The sequence below is a fragment of the Callorhinchus milii genome, unplaced genomic scaffold, assembly GCF_018977255.1.
Source record: "Callorhinchus milii isolate IMCB2004 unplaced genomic scaffold, IMCB_Cmil_1.0 Scaffold22, whole genome shotgun sequence".
Classification (NCBI taxonomy): Eukaryota; Metazoa; Chordata; class Chondrichthyes; order Chimaeriformes; family Callorhinchidae; genus Callorhinchus; species Callorhinchus milii.
The window spans coordinates 5,073,655-5,088,161 of NW_024704763.1; the positions used below are offsets into that span (position 1 = coordinate 5,073,655).

At 46.3% G+C, this 14,507-nt stretch overlaps 1 protein-coding gene across 1 annotated transcript; it reads right to left on the bottom strand.

Annotated features, from left to right (window-relative positions):
• Positions 1-50: 50 nt before the first annotated feature.
• On the bottom strand, positions 51-12,919 carry LOC103188643 (sorting nexin-24). Its single transcript, XM_042342972.1, has 7 exons — positions 12,794-12,919; positions 4,484-4,567; positions 4,133-4,237; positions 3,284-3,378; positions 2,178-2,213; positions 1,574-1,635; positions 51-603 (listed from the first exon to the last, which is right to left on the bottom strand). Exons 1-7 carry the CDS (start codon positions 12,857-12,859, stop codon positions 461-463), a joined length of 591 nt encoding a protein of 196 aa, XP_042198906.1. The 5' UTR covers positions 12,860-12,919; the 3' UTR covers positions 51-460.
• Positions 12,920-14,507: the final 1,588 nt, after the last annotated feature.

Sequence of the window (14,507 nt, forward strand, 5' to 3'; positions counted from 1 at the left end):
TCTTCTGACACAAATCTAAACTTATGGTTAAAAAAACAGGAAATTCAGAATACCTTTTTAGCATTTTTATTCTAAACAGCATGTGGCAACGATAAAAGGTACAATGCAATCAATGTTACATTTTATGAATGGAGCCTCCATTATGAATGAAAGCATTTACTGGAGGTTGGATTCTCTAGGAATGAGTAATGTTAGCTCTACCCACAGAACTGGCATATGGACTGACCTGATTGATCATCCAAGTTATGCCGATTCCAAGTGATATGGCTTAAACTTGATGCTTCTTCACCTGGCAATGGCATAGTCATAGCAAGGTATGCTAGCGTTGAAGGGGTACCTTGTTCTTTCACATAGCCTTGGCTGTGACGGAATCCATACAAGCACAAGATAAGAATTAAATGCATTTAGCAAAGGGTTGGCTCGTCTGAAAGTGAGGAATAAGAAAGTCAGCAAAGTGCTGTCACACCATGATGCTCTCTGGGCCTAAGAAATAGAGGCTTGCTTCTGGTTCAGCAGAGTCTGCCTCATCAAGCATCGGTGAATCGTTCTCTGGCAGATAGAGTCCCAGCATAACACCTTCAACAACCACATTGGGGAGCAGATCTGCAAACAAAGAGAGAGAATGAAGTCAAGCCACCAGATATTCCACACACAACCAGGGTTCAGAATTGGTGCAGCAGAAAGACAGTGGAATCGCATCTGAAGAATGAGATTAATGTCAGAAGAAACCTGTCCAGCTATGATTTCCCAAATTAATACCAAAGATGAAGGGTGTTAAATATGATCAAAGGCTGGGTAGACACTTAAGCTGTATTCGTTGGCAGACAATTCTGATTGAAGTGTTTAAGGTAATGCAAGAGAATTGCTGAGCTAAATATGACTATTCCCTCTTAACCATGGGATTGGAGTTAAATTCAAATTTGCATTACTTAATGTTGATGTAAAGTAACACTGGCATAAACCAGCAGATGGCAGCACCTCTCACCAGATTAGTGGCTTCTTCCCATCATCAATTTTTTTAAAAAAGGCTTAAACTAACTAGTTTCCCAGTGTTGATCTCCTGTGAAGGGGCTGAATTCTGAGCTCTCACCAGCTTAACGAAAAGGAAAACGGAGGCCACAGGTTTAGCCCACAAAGTCACTTTACAGGTCGTGTTTGGCCAAGGCGAGTGCAGCTATCAGCCTCCAGATCAATAATGGAGATAACAATAACAAAATGGGAAATCTGATAACAATAACAAAAGGCGGTCGGGTGAGCAGAGATATCCCTGGTGGTTTTACCTGAATGGGTGCCAACACAATTTGATCACTTGCAACAACATAAAGTAAGTAAAACTGCACATTTTACTCCAGAGATATTTTGAATACAATATGGTCCATTATGCCACAATCTCAGTGTTTGTGGCATTTTTTGTCACTGTGCGGCTCTGCCGTTGATGCAGAGTGGGTGCCTCTCCCGGACATGAACCGAGACCCCTAATCAGCAACTGCTCCAGGTGGATCAGCCCAGCACCACACGGTGACTAGATTTTCAAATGTAGCCTCACTCCCTAACCCCATCACATGACCATTACCTGAGGTAGTCGGCTGAGCAAACATATCCCTGGTGAAAGTGACCACCTGCTGTCGGAAACATCTGGAAAAGACAAGAGCACAGGAATAGTGTCCCCTGTATCTGACTCATTCACTTGACCTCTCACTTTCCATCCCTTGCACAGGAATTTAACAGAAGGCAGCCAGACCATTTGGCCCACAAAGGCCACTGGGTCACTGAACTTCCACAGCTCTTCACAGTACCCTAATCCCATTTCTGTGAATGTTTCCAATTGCTAAGTGTCTATTGATTTCTTTCTCAAATCCCTCAATTTCTCATCTTTAATTTTCTCGGGTAGCACTGATTTCAAATTCATATCACTCTTAAGAAATTCTTCCATAACTGGGACCTGTTTTGCTTTAAATTTTAAAAATCCCATCTTCTAGTCATCACATTTCTCTTTGTCTTAACTCTTCATGTCTTTTGCCCTCCAATCTGTAAGCATCTTTCTTTCCTAGACTCCACTTCCTGTCCCCTTCTTGCTCTCAGCCTGATCAATTATAGACAGGCTGGCAACAGCCAAACACAACTCCACGCATTAACCCCCAGGTTCCTCCCTTCAGGACAGGCAGCTTGTCACTCACCTGCAGGAGTGCAGATCAAAATTGTCGTCCAGAGAACTGGAAGGGGGAAACAAAAAGCCACATTAGGCAGATCAGAGACTAAAGGGAATTGGAGAACCCAGAAATAAATGTTCTCGGGTACAACTAGCTCAGTACTACAACCTAAGCAACAGAACCCTGGAGGAATCGGCAGAGTCCATTCAGTGAGGCCCTCGTCCAGCCAGGAAATGATCAGTCATTCAAGGCACTGCATTAATGCATTACAGTACTCCAGAACAGAAAGCCAAAGGTTCTCAGACCAGCATATTACCAATCTCAGCTGGGAGGCAGATGTGGGATTTTCTGTTACACAGAATGGCTGCAGCTCATCTTATTCCAAATTGTTCTCATTTTGTGAAGTGCTTCTCATACACAAAACCCACTAAGAGCCCTCGTGGTTATTTGATGTTCTTGGCTGGAGAGCCAGGAACACGGTTTCCAGGAAGCTGTAAGTGAATGTCATTGTAAATGCAGGTTTAAACCTGAAATGTGACAATGACCCTGGCTGACAAACATGCCCTTTCCCATCACCTCATTGTGACAGACAGTCCATTTCCCCCAACCCCTCACTAATGGACTGCGAAAATACACATGCATGCATATGCAGATGGAGGTTAAAGATCCAAATTGAAAAGAGTTTCTCCTGGTATCCTGACCAACAATCCCCCCCCCCCCCCCAATTGCCACAGAATGACCTCCATCTATTGGGAGAGTATTCTGCATATCCCTGGTCTCCCACCTAATTTCAAGCTTGTTATCAATTTTAAAGTTCTTCGAGCCTAGATCAAGTGAAATCATCCACCCCATCCACGTAAACCTTTCAGGATTTATTTTTAGAGTGATAAAATATCGAGATCATATTCTGTCCAATGGCAATTAATTAACAAAGTTAAATTTGATTTTGTGGTTGGACATATGCCTCAGATTCTGAGTGTACATAATAATCCTTGCATTTGATACAGCATTTCATCACATCAAAGAAGTCTCAAAGCTTTATAAGATACATTGTGAAGTGTGTACAATCCCAGCAATGCTTGCAGTGAGATGTAGAGAATGTGAGAGGAATGAGGAGGATGAGAGGCACTTACTCCAAACTGGTCTTTTTGCTCAGAGATGGGATGTTCTTAATGTTCAGGAACTCAAGCACCTCTCTGGGTAGCTTCTCATTCTCCCGCACCACACCCTGGGGGAAGAGAGAGTGAGAGAGAGGAGCCAGGCAGTCAGCCTCTATTGATACAGCATCACAGAAAACGGGTGGGTTAGTGGGCAGACAAAGAGGGATAGCAGTGATCTGAGACCCTCAATGAGAAAAGGAAACAAAACACAGATACACAGACAGGATGGTAGATTGTTTCTGCTCTTAGCACCGGTGGTGAGAGGGCGAGGAGCTTGAATGAGGAGAAATACGACTGAGCTTCATAGCAATATGACATCCAAATTAATTCATTGTTGGATTCAGGCTCAAACTAACAGATTGCAATCACCTCACTCACTCAGCCAAGAGTGCAATCAGCCTGTGTGCTGTCCACTGATCAGAGTGCAACTCTGTAAGCTTCCTAGTCCACTGACCCAATAACAACAACTTATATTTGTTTAGTGCCTTTCATGTCGGGAGGACAGTGTTGCACAGTCAGGGATTTAGACCGAGCAGGGGGTTAGGATCAGGCCAGGGAGCGTAGGGGTAGGAGGGTGACTGAAGGCACAGTCGAAGAAGAGGGTCTAGAGACAGGCCTTGAAGGGGGCAAGGGAGGGAACGAGGCAAAGGGACTGTTGGATGGAGTTCCAAAGGGTGGGAGCAGAAAGTCTGAAGGCCCGATCAACCCACATGGACCAGGAAGCCCCAATGGTTGATCTGCTCTGTGCTTTAGCCAATTAAGCCTTGAAGGGTGTCAGTACTGTGAAGCACTCAAGCCACTGTTTAGATCAGTGTCTCTTACCTGTATATACACCTCTAGTCCATGTCTCTTGTGCTCCAGAGCCTTCGGCCTTCGATTGAGTCCTCGCTTAGGAGGGAAATCGGGTGGCTTGGTTGTCTTTTTTAGCTGTTGGAAAGAGGAAAGGAGCTGAGGTATAAGAGCAATAGCACAGGTGAGACTGAATGTGTCTACTCACTGTGGCTGCCCAAATTCCCTCACATGCTGCCCGTGTAATGAAGAGAAACAAGAGGCATTCATCCCATTCACTTTAAGTCCTTGCCTTAAAGAGGACAGGACTTGCTTATCACACTGTGCGCACAGTCTGGTCACTGGAAAACACAATGTGCAATGTACAGACACCAAGTCACTTACCTTCTTATGGAGAGCCTGAAAGTCTCTGTATCGCCGCTCAATGAAGTGCTTTCTGCCATTGATGAAGACTTCGACCCTGAAGACCTGCAAAAAAAAACACCCACTGGGTCAGTGCACGAACGGCTGCTCTGATATTAACAGTTTGTGCTGGTGAGACCAGGCTGCTCGACTCATGCGAGACACAGCAAGATAATGTAGAGTCCTGTAGCTCAGTGCTTAGAGCACTCGCTTCGCAAGCGAGCGGACGCAGGTTCGATTCCCAGGCAGGGCGAAACCTTAGGCACCTTACTCCACACGCCTCTGTTTACCTAGCAAAAAGTAGGAATCCAGTTGTAGGTTGATTGCCAGATTGCTTTCTGGAGGTGATGATCCCTTCAAAAATAAGTAAATAAATAATACTAATTTGGTCAGTCAAACCACGAGTATTTGTGAGACATTGCTGTGCGCAATTAGCTGCCACATTTTGCCCACAAAATATACAGTCGATTCGATTCATATATTTTGAGACATCTGACTGTGATAAGACACTACATCAAATGCAAGGATCATTATTATATTATAAAGGGGCGTGAGGAGAGCTTTATAATTGCAAGTTGTTGCAGTAAAGTATACGCATGTGTTACATTGGGTGTTCTGAAAGGAATGAGATCAAATGGGTCCAAGGGCTTTCTTCACCCAAACCTCTCATGATCAACAGGAACACAAGTAATAAACAGATTTGTTAAATGTCCTCGCACGTGACCCGCCTTTCCTGTTGCTCACTGACAAATTTCCAGCACCATTCAAGCTGCACAGAGCGAGACAGACCTCAGCAGAAATTCATGTCACGCAGCATTTCAGCCACTGACATGCGATCCTGAGGACAAGCTTCCATTCACTGAGAGACGGGACTGCACCTGCAGCACGAATGATTCAGCTGCTCGTGCAGTCAGTCAGCTCCGGCCCCGTGAATGGAACTCATTGAAATAATCTCTCGTGCACACACCACAGCTTCCCACAGCTGTGCCCAACACTCCTTGACCGGATATTACACTACAGCTGACTCGACCATCAGGAACTAAACTTGTGACAAACCGTGCTCTCTGCTCAGCTCCACCCGCGTCTCTGGCTGAGAGGAGCCACAGGACAGGGCTCAGCCTCGGAAGAGGAGGGATGAGCAATAACAACAAAATCTTGCATTTATATAGTGCCCTCCTGTATCTAAGGTGTAACACAGCAAGGCGGTAGGCAGTGGGGTGGGTGGGATGTGGGGGATTGCAATGAGCAGGAAGCACAAAGTTTCAGAACAACATTTCAGTGAAAATTTTAAGGGGAACAGAAAATATTTCTTTAGTTGTCTAATGCCTCACTCTGGGTTCCCTCATACCATTTACTTTTCTTTCTCTTTCATAACTTATTTTTAAAGTAACTTGCATTTTAAAAATAATCTTTCTTATCTTTTGTAACACTTGCAAGTTAGTGTTTCCTCCCCGAGTTTTGTCCTCTCCCAAACGCACTGACTCATGCTGGGGGACAGTTTGACAGACACTCTTGAGGTGCCTCACTCAAGTGGCTGTCCCTAAGGTACGAGCCCAGTCAGTGAGCACAGGTTTGACCGGGAGGTGAGCATCACAGCTAAGCCCCCAATACTGGCCTAATAAACTCACATGCACCGGGGATTGCTGGCCAGCAGTCAAGTGGTAGCGTTCTCGCCTCAGAGTCAGAAGGTTTCAGGTTAAACCTCGCAACAGGACTTGAACTCAGTCAATGCTGACACTGACACTCCACAGCAGTACTGGGGCTGTGTTGGGCTGTTGGAGGTGCCGTCCTTCGAATGAGACGTTAAAGATCCCATGGCACTATTCAAAAAAGGGAGTTTCTCCCGGTCTCCTGGCCAATAAGCCCCCAAATAAAATTGGCAATTCATTTCATGGTTGTTTGTGGGACATAGCAATGCACAAATTGTCCACCGCATTCGCTCACAAATGCACAGTCACTTCACTTTACAGTAAATCCTCTGAAGCGCTTTGGGACGTCCTCCCAACGTGAAAGATGCTGTGCCAGATGAAAGGATTAATATTACCAGGAGCAGGTTTCCCTATCCCCAACCCAGAGCCAGGTTCAAGTACACTTGTGCTGGCTGATCATTCAGATACAGAACTGTAAATGTCCGTTACAGGTTTTCAAGCTATTACATTTCAGAGTATTTTATCATATCTGTTACTGTCCTTCCTGTATCTGGGGTGTAACACAGGCAGGGAGTAGTTCTGTGTAACCGGGGAATGATAAATAGATCCTTTTGTGGCTTGAATCCACACGAGAACACCACTGAATTCCAACTAACCAGGCTGCAGATCAGTGTTTATTATGATGAGCTGCACTCTGTGGTCACCGAGCTCGAGTCAGGTTCACAAACTAGCCCAGAGTGAGAGACACTATTCACAGCCCAGTATTGTTCTGTTTCTTTCACTGCAGTGTGCAAGAGCAACAAACACTGCAAAGTAACTTCAAACCCTCGCACCTCAAGGGTTGGCAGTAGGCAATGTAACAGCAGCTCAGACAGGTACAACACACGCACATACATGTGTACTTACAAAGTATGCTGCACATGCACACACACGCCACACATAGACTTTTGAAGAGGAGGAATATTAAAGAGTAGGTGAGTGAGCAGGGAAATTAAATAATAACTCAGACAGAGAAAAAATAGCAGCGCAGACTTGATGGCCCAAATGGTTTTAACATTCGATGACTGGAGGCGTACACACATGCGCACATAGACAGTCTGCTCTGGGTCACTGCTGAATGCTTAATATGTAATCTGAGGTAAGTTTCCTTACTCCACAAGCCTCTGTTCAATTAGCACTGAGTAGGTCCCCAGTTATTAGTTAATTTTCAGATCACTTACCGGGGATAATAAACCCTTAAAAAAATAATTTGATCACTCAATCAATGATCGTTTGTGGGACACTGCTGTCCGCAATTGGCTGCCTCGTTCGCCCACAAAATACACACTCAATCCACTTCACAATATATTCTGTGAATCGAAGGTCTCGAAGGCCCTATATCAAAATGCAAGTATATTATTATTATCTTTGACTCCTGCTCGAGTGTTTGCATTCAAGAAACAGCCGCCCACCAAACAGCAGCATCACTAACTTACAGACAGAGCCGCCTTCCAATGCAGAACTCTGCCTCACATGCAACTCAAACAGTAGGTTGTGTGTGAAGGGAAGAGAGAAAAATCAAACGCAAATCACATTTGCATTCTCAAAAGCAGTGCGTGGTGCTATCAACATTGTACATGCTTGTTACAATCAGCAGAGTTTAACATCCCCGGAGGCTCAGTCGGGCTGAGACAGGTGGAAATAAATCTACATTCTTTCTTCATGAGCTTGAATCCCTCAATTGGTTTATTTTTATGATAATCTATATTTGGACAGATCCTGGAAACTCTGTATATTCCACAAGGGTGGCGTGGTGGCAAGGAAGCTCAGAGGAAAGGGTGTTAGAATTTTACAGTGCGTAACCCCATTAAGGTCAAGCACTGACTTCACTGTATCTACATTTTACTCTGAGCAACTAATGCATATTAATCTGCCCTGAGACACCGCAGATTGATCCAAAGCCCATTATTATTCTAAACACGATAACCACACTTGGTTTTTTATATTGTTATTCTCTCCCCTTCCCTCTGGTCTGACTGGTTCAACGTGTGGTGTGAAGCCCAGACTTGCTTACATTCTTCCATCAACAACAACCTACTTTTGTATAGCATCTTTCACGTCAGGAAGAAGTCACAAAGCACTAATCACACCGAAACCAGATGCGATAGCTCTGAGGGACTTGGAACGTTGAGGCTTTTACAGTAACCATGAGAGTGTTGAGCTCAAGCCTACCGAGGCTTTTGAAATTATGAAGGGCTATGATAGGATAAATAGTAATAGATTACTTGCACCAGGCGATTAGTAATGAGAAACCAAATTTAAAAAGAATTAGAGATTAGCAAATATGTGCGTATACAGACAGCAGCTGGAATGTAGAATTCTCTATCATACACCACAGTTGAATCTATAGTTGAAGACATCAATCCTTTTTAAAAGCATTAAATAGGTGAATGAAAGAGAGTACACTCATGTTTTTATGAAGTCCTTCACCAAGGCTAGCATCAGTGTACTCCACAAAGAGGTAGGTTTTTAGGCCAAATTGAAGACTGACCGAGTGGCGGAGGGTGAGGTGGAAGGGTAGAGGGATGGAGATCTGGTGTTTAACAGCATAGTTGCTGAATGGTAAGGGGAGTGAGGAGAACAGAGAGATTAGATCAGATGTCTTATGAGAAGAAAACCATCTGCGCTGATTAGCCAAATGGTCTGTTTCTGTGCAGGAATGTTCTACGACTTGTGCAGATTGAATTTTGTGCTCCACCTTTTTAAGCACTAATGATACTCCTTACATTTCATACAGAGCCTTTCATGTCAGGCCAAAGCACTTCACAGTCTTTATCGTAAAATGAAGTGACTGTGGATAATCGCGGCAGTCAGTTTGTCCACAGCAATGTCCCACAAAGAACCGTGAAATGAATGAGCAATTTTATTTGGGGGATTGTCGGCCAGGACACCTGTTCTGTGCGTCCCACTGATGTGCTCATTGCAGTTAGCAATGGATTGCTAGAGGAAGCTTGACAGTAGAGTTAGTGTTTTTCCACCTTTACTCTCTTCTCTATAAACTGCGGTGTGCGCATGCCAGCACAGGATTAGATAAGGATGTAATTGCCTTGCGAACAGAGTGAAGCTCAGAGCTGGGTTTGTGGAGGGAAGGAGTTCCAGTGCAGGTGTGGGGCTGGCTGGCGAGTTGTGTACACACTGTAATTTGTGTACAATAGGAAACAAGTATTTATAGTGCCTTTCTTTCACTGCGTGGCAACAGAAGTAAATACAGGAATTAAGTCTTGCTGCTGCACACAATGTACAGTAATTGTCGACAAAACTGAAACGACCTGGACTTTCACACCATCAGTGGATGAGCTTTCAGTCACGGTGGCCCTGCGCTTTGGTAAAATCATCTTACATTTACACAAGCCACTCCACTTTACAATATAGTCTGTGAAGCACTTGGAGACATCTCAATGATATAAGGCACAATATCAAATGCAAGGATTATTACTACTGTCAAAGTGGGAGAGTCATTGGGTCTATTTTCTGCTGAGAGAGGCCAGAAAGTTAAACACATTTGAAATACTGAGCACCTTGTAGCATTTCTATTCCTACCCCACTTGTAATCAGTAACTTGCCACAGATATAATAAGACTTGCATTTGATGTCACGCCTTACCACATCGTTGAGACATCTCAAAGCGCTTCACAGGATATACTGCAAAGTATCAAAAACAGATGTCGCTGGGAACACTCAGCAGGTCAGGCAGCATCTACGGAGAAAGGAAAGAGAATCAACATTTCGGGTCCACGACCCTTCGTCAGAAGTGATGAAAGGTTGTGGACCCGAAACGTTGACTCACTTTCCTTTCTCAATAGCTGCTGCCTGACCTGATGTGTGTTCCCAGAGACTTAGTAATAATACTTGCATTTGATGTAGCACCTTATCACGTCGTTGAGACATCTCAAAGCACTTCACAGAATATACTGTAAAGTATAGTGACTGTTTGTGGCCAATTGCACACAGCAGTGTCCCACAAACAGTCGTGGATTGAGTGACCAAATTATTATTATTTATTGATGTATTTAGTGAGCAAGTGAGGTAAGATATTACAGCAGCATGAATAACTGTAGGCTTCAGAAGACTGAAAAGGAGATAATTTAAACCATTTGTACCACACATTCATGCAAAGTTGGGAGAAAGATCAGTCCCAGATAAGCTAAAACTTCTTTTTGAAAATTTGCCTCAGAATTGGTAGAACATCAATTCCAGGATATTTTCTCTTCACTGTGCAATTCCCCCCCAAAAAAAGAATTTGAACTTCATCTTTCTGTTCTACTGTAGAACTACAGGACTGTCCGGGACCCTGCTAAACATTTCTTGTTTATTATTTGTTTATTTATTATTTGGCTCCTCGCAACTTCTGTTTTTGTTTCAGATTTGCAGCATCTGCAATATGTTGCGTTTTGTTGATACTGTAAAGTAGACTGACTGCGTGTTTTGCGGGCAAAACGGAGGACCTTCTTGGTTAAATGTTACAGCAAATGGTACATTTGCCTTTCGAGTCAGAGATGCTGGTCTAATTCAGTCCTACTTCAAACAATGCAGGTGAAGGAGCCACCCTCCGTCAGCCAGTCCCACTCATCTAACAATCTATGACTGTTTGTAGGACATTGCTGTGCGCAATTGGCTGCCGCGTTCGCCCACAAATATACAGTCAATTCACTTTACAGTGTGTTCTGTGAAGCGCTTTGGGACGTCCTCCTGACGTGAAAAGCGCTATATCAAATGCAAGGATTATTATTATTATTATTATTATCTGCTGCACCTGTTGACCTTATCTAATTCTTTTGGTGATCCAGTCATGATTGACTCACAACCAGTGCAGTCAATGGATTCCAATTAACACCATCATAACCCCTCATCATTTGGAAAACCTCAAGTCTGGAGGAGAAAATAACCTCAAATCTCTCCATCCCTGGTAACAAACTTGTGAATGGATCTGATGGTGCAACTTTTTCTATCGCTTGCTAAAGGGGTACAGTGATGTCCAAGTATTTGGTTGGGAATCAGAGGTCAGTCTCTGTCTCTCTCAATAAACTATAAGGGAATCATTGAGACTGGAAGCTCTCAGACTGGAGGTTGGGGTCCCTGTCTGGTTCAGGTCAGATCATACTGTGACCCCCTCCCCCCCCCCCATTGCTGGTTTGCCCCCAGGGTGTTGGCTGTCTTCGAAAGGCATTTTAAGACCGTTTCAACGTGACAACTGCTGAACCCCAACTCTGACTTGTTTGGGTGCAACTTGGGGGGGGGGGGGTCAGGCGGTTTTTAATCTTATTATTATGACCTTAGTGGGCTATTCAAATAAGGTTTACATAAAGCAAAGAGAGACACACACACAGAACCCCCCCACACGCACAGACCCCCCCCCCACACACACAGACCCCCCCACACACACACACACCCCCACACACACACAGACCCCCCCACACACAGACCCCCCCACACACAGACCCCCCCACACACAGACAGACCCCCCCCCACACACACACACACAGACCCCCCCCCCACACACACAGACCCCCCCCACACCCACAGACCCCCCCCACACCACAGACCCCCCCACACACACACCCCCCCCCACACACACACACACAGACCCCCCCACACACACACACACAGACCCCCCACACACACACAGACCCCCCCACACACACACAGACCCCCCCCACACACACACACACAGACCCCCACACAGAGACCCACAAACAGATGCAACAAACTCTCCCATTAGTGGAAACTTACATTTATATGAATTCGATACAATTCAAAGCAACAACAGAAACCGCTCTCACTCTCTCCCTCTGTCTCACATTCATTCTCGTTCTTATTCACATTCACTCTCTCTCTCACTCCCCCTCTCTGACTCTCACTCTCTCTCACTCCCCCACTCTCACTCTCTCTCTCACTCCCCCTCTCTCACTCTCTCTCTCACTCCCCCCCCTCTCTCTCTCACTCCCCCTCTCTCACTCTCTCTCTCACTCCCCCCTCTCTCTCTCACTCCCCCTCTCTCACTCTCTCTCACTCCCCCCCTCTCTCTCTCACTCTCTCACTCCCCCCTCTCTCACCCTCACTCTCTCACTCTTACTCTCTCTCTCACTCCCCCCTCTCTCACCCTCACTCTCTCTCTCACTCACCCTCTCTCTCTCACCTCCTCTCTCACTCTCACTCCCCCTCTCTGTCTCCCACTCCCTCACTCTCACTCCCCCCCTCTCTCACTCTCACCCCCTCTCACTCTCTCTCTCTCACTCCCCCTCTCTGACTCTCACTCTCACTCCCCCTCTCTGACTCTCACTCTCACCCCCTCTCACTCTCTCTCTCACGCTCTCTCTCTCACTCCCCCTCTCTGACTCTCACTCTCACCCCCTCTCTCACTCTCTCTCTCACGCTCTCTCTCACTCCCCTCTCTGACTCTCACACTCACTCTCACCCCCTCTCACTCTCTCTCACTCCCTCTCTCTCACTCCCCCTCTCTGACTCTCACTCTCACCCCCTCTCACTCTCTCTCTCACTCCCCCTCTCTCACTCTCTCTCTCGCGCTCTCTCACTCCCCCCCTCTCACTCTCTCTCTCTCTCACCCCCTCTCTCACTCCCCGCCTCTCACTCTCTCTCTCATTACCGTGTGCAGTTTGTCGGACTGTCCGGTGGGTTCCTGCCCTATGGATGGAATGCAAACCTGGAACATCGCTGGTGGGAGAGGGGCGGACACAGTGTATCGGGAGAATTTCTGGATGGATCCTCTGCTCTCCCCCGGGGGGGCGGGGCTCTGTGTGTGTGTGTGTGGGAGGTGTTGGGGGTGTGTGTGAGCTCTGTGTGTGTGTTGGAGGTGTGTGTGAGCTCTGTGTGTGTGTTGGGGGGTGTGTGAGCTCTGTGTGTGTGTGTGTTGGGGTGTGAGCTCTGTGTGTGTGTTGGGGGGGTGTGAGCTCTGTGTGTGTGAGCTCTGTGTGTGTGTGTGTGTTGGGGGGGTGAGCTCTGTGTGTGTGTTGGGGGGTGAGCTCTGTGTGTGTGAGCTCTGTGTGTGTGAGCTCTGTGTGTGTGTGTGTGTTGGGGGTGTGTGAGCTGTGTGTGTGTGTGTGTTGGGGGGTGTGAGCTCTGTGTGTGTGTGTGTGTGTGAGCTCTGTGTGTGTGTGAGCTCTGTGTGTGTGTGGGGGTGTGAGCTCTGTGTGTGTGTGTGTGTGTGTGTGAGCTCTGTGTGTGTGTGTGTTGGGGGGGGTGTGAGCTCTGTGTGTGTGTGTGAGCTCTGTGTGTGTGTGTGTTGGGGGGTGTGAGCTCTGTGTGTGTGGTGTTGGGGGTGAGCTCTGTGTGTGTGTGAGCTCTGTGTGGTGTGGGGGGGGGGTGTGAGCTCTGTGTGTGTGTGTGAGCTCTGTGTGTGGTGTGTTGGGGGGGGGGGGGGGGGGGGTGTGAGCTCTGTGTGGTGGTGTTGGGGGTATAAGCGCCTCCTGATCCACTCAATGTCAATTCCAATTCCCTTCTCAGCTCCTCCTCCATCTCGAGCTTTCACACCTTCACACACTGAGTAAAGCTGTTTTATTTTCAAGCTCTCACTTAATGTTCAGAATTAAGGTAATCCAATCACTCAAACAATTCTTTTTTCATCTGAAACAAATTATCAAACCTGCAGCAGACACCAATAAACCCCAACCCTCCCCCACACACTCTCTCCCCCCCCCCCTTTAATTCTTTTTTTGACTTAAATTTGTGTCCCCTGGTTACTGATTCAATGACCATCAGAAATAATAATAATGCAGAATTGTTGCTGCAACATCTGAAAGGGTTTCTCTCCGCAAAAGATGCTCAACAACTGAGCAATGAATCCATTACACGGTCCGATTACTGGAACACTCCAGTCATCCTTTACACAAGAGTCCTGTAGCATAACGGTGAGAGCGCTCGCTTCGCCAGCGAGAGGACTTGGGTTCAATTCCCCGGACGGGGCGAAAGGTTAGGCAAGTTTCCTTACTCCACACACTTCTGTTTACCTGGAAGTAACAAGCGATTAGTGGATCGCTTTTCTGGGGTAATAATCCCCTAAAAAACATGATAAAGTGCTATATGAAATTGCAAGGATTATTATTATGTCCTCCGATCCTCCATTGGTGGTTGGGCTTTCAGCCTTTCTGCCCCCGCTCTCTGGAACTCCATCCCGGAATCCCTCCACCTTGGTCCCTCATCTCTTTCAAGGCCCGTCTCAAGATTTTCCTCTTTGACCGTGTCTTTAAACATCCTCCCACACCCAACTTCCTTGCACTCCACTCTTCTCGATTCCAACCCCAGCTCGGCTGCAAACCGCTAACTATCCAACGACTCGGGACGTCTTTCTGAAGTGAAAGGCT

What these genes read in the sequence shown, in the direction of transcription:
- LOC103188643 (XM_042342972.1), bottom strand. Translation starts at nt 12,859, where the DNA reads ATGTTCCAGGTTTGCATTCCATCCATAGGGCAGGAACCCACCGGACAG. An exon ending in TTTGATCTGCACTCCTGCAG is followed by an intron (nt 1,636 to 2,177) that starts GTGAGTGACAAG and finishes TGTCTTTTCCAG; the next exon opens with ATGTTTCCGACAGCAGGTGG. An exon ending in TGCTCAGCCGACTACCTCAG is followed by an intron (nt 604 to 1,573) that starts GTAATGGTCATG and finishes CTTTGTTTGCAG; the next exon opens with ATCTGCTCCCCAATGTGGTT.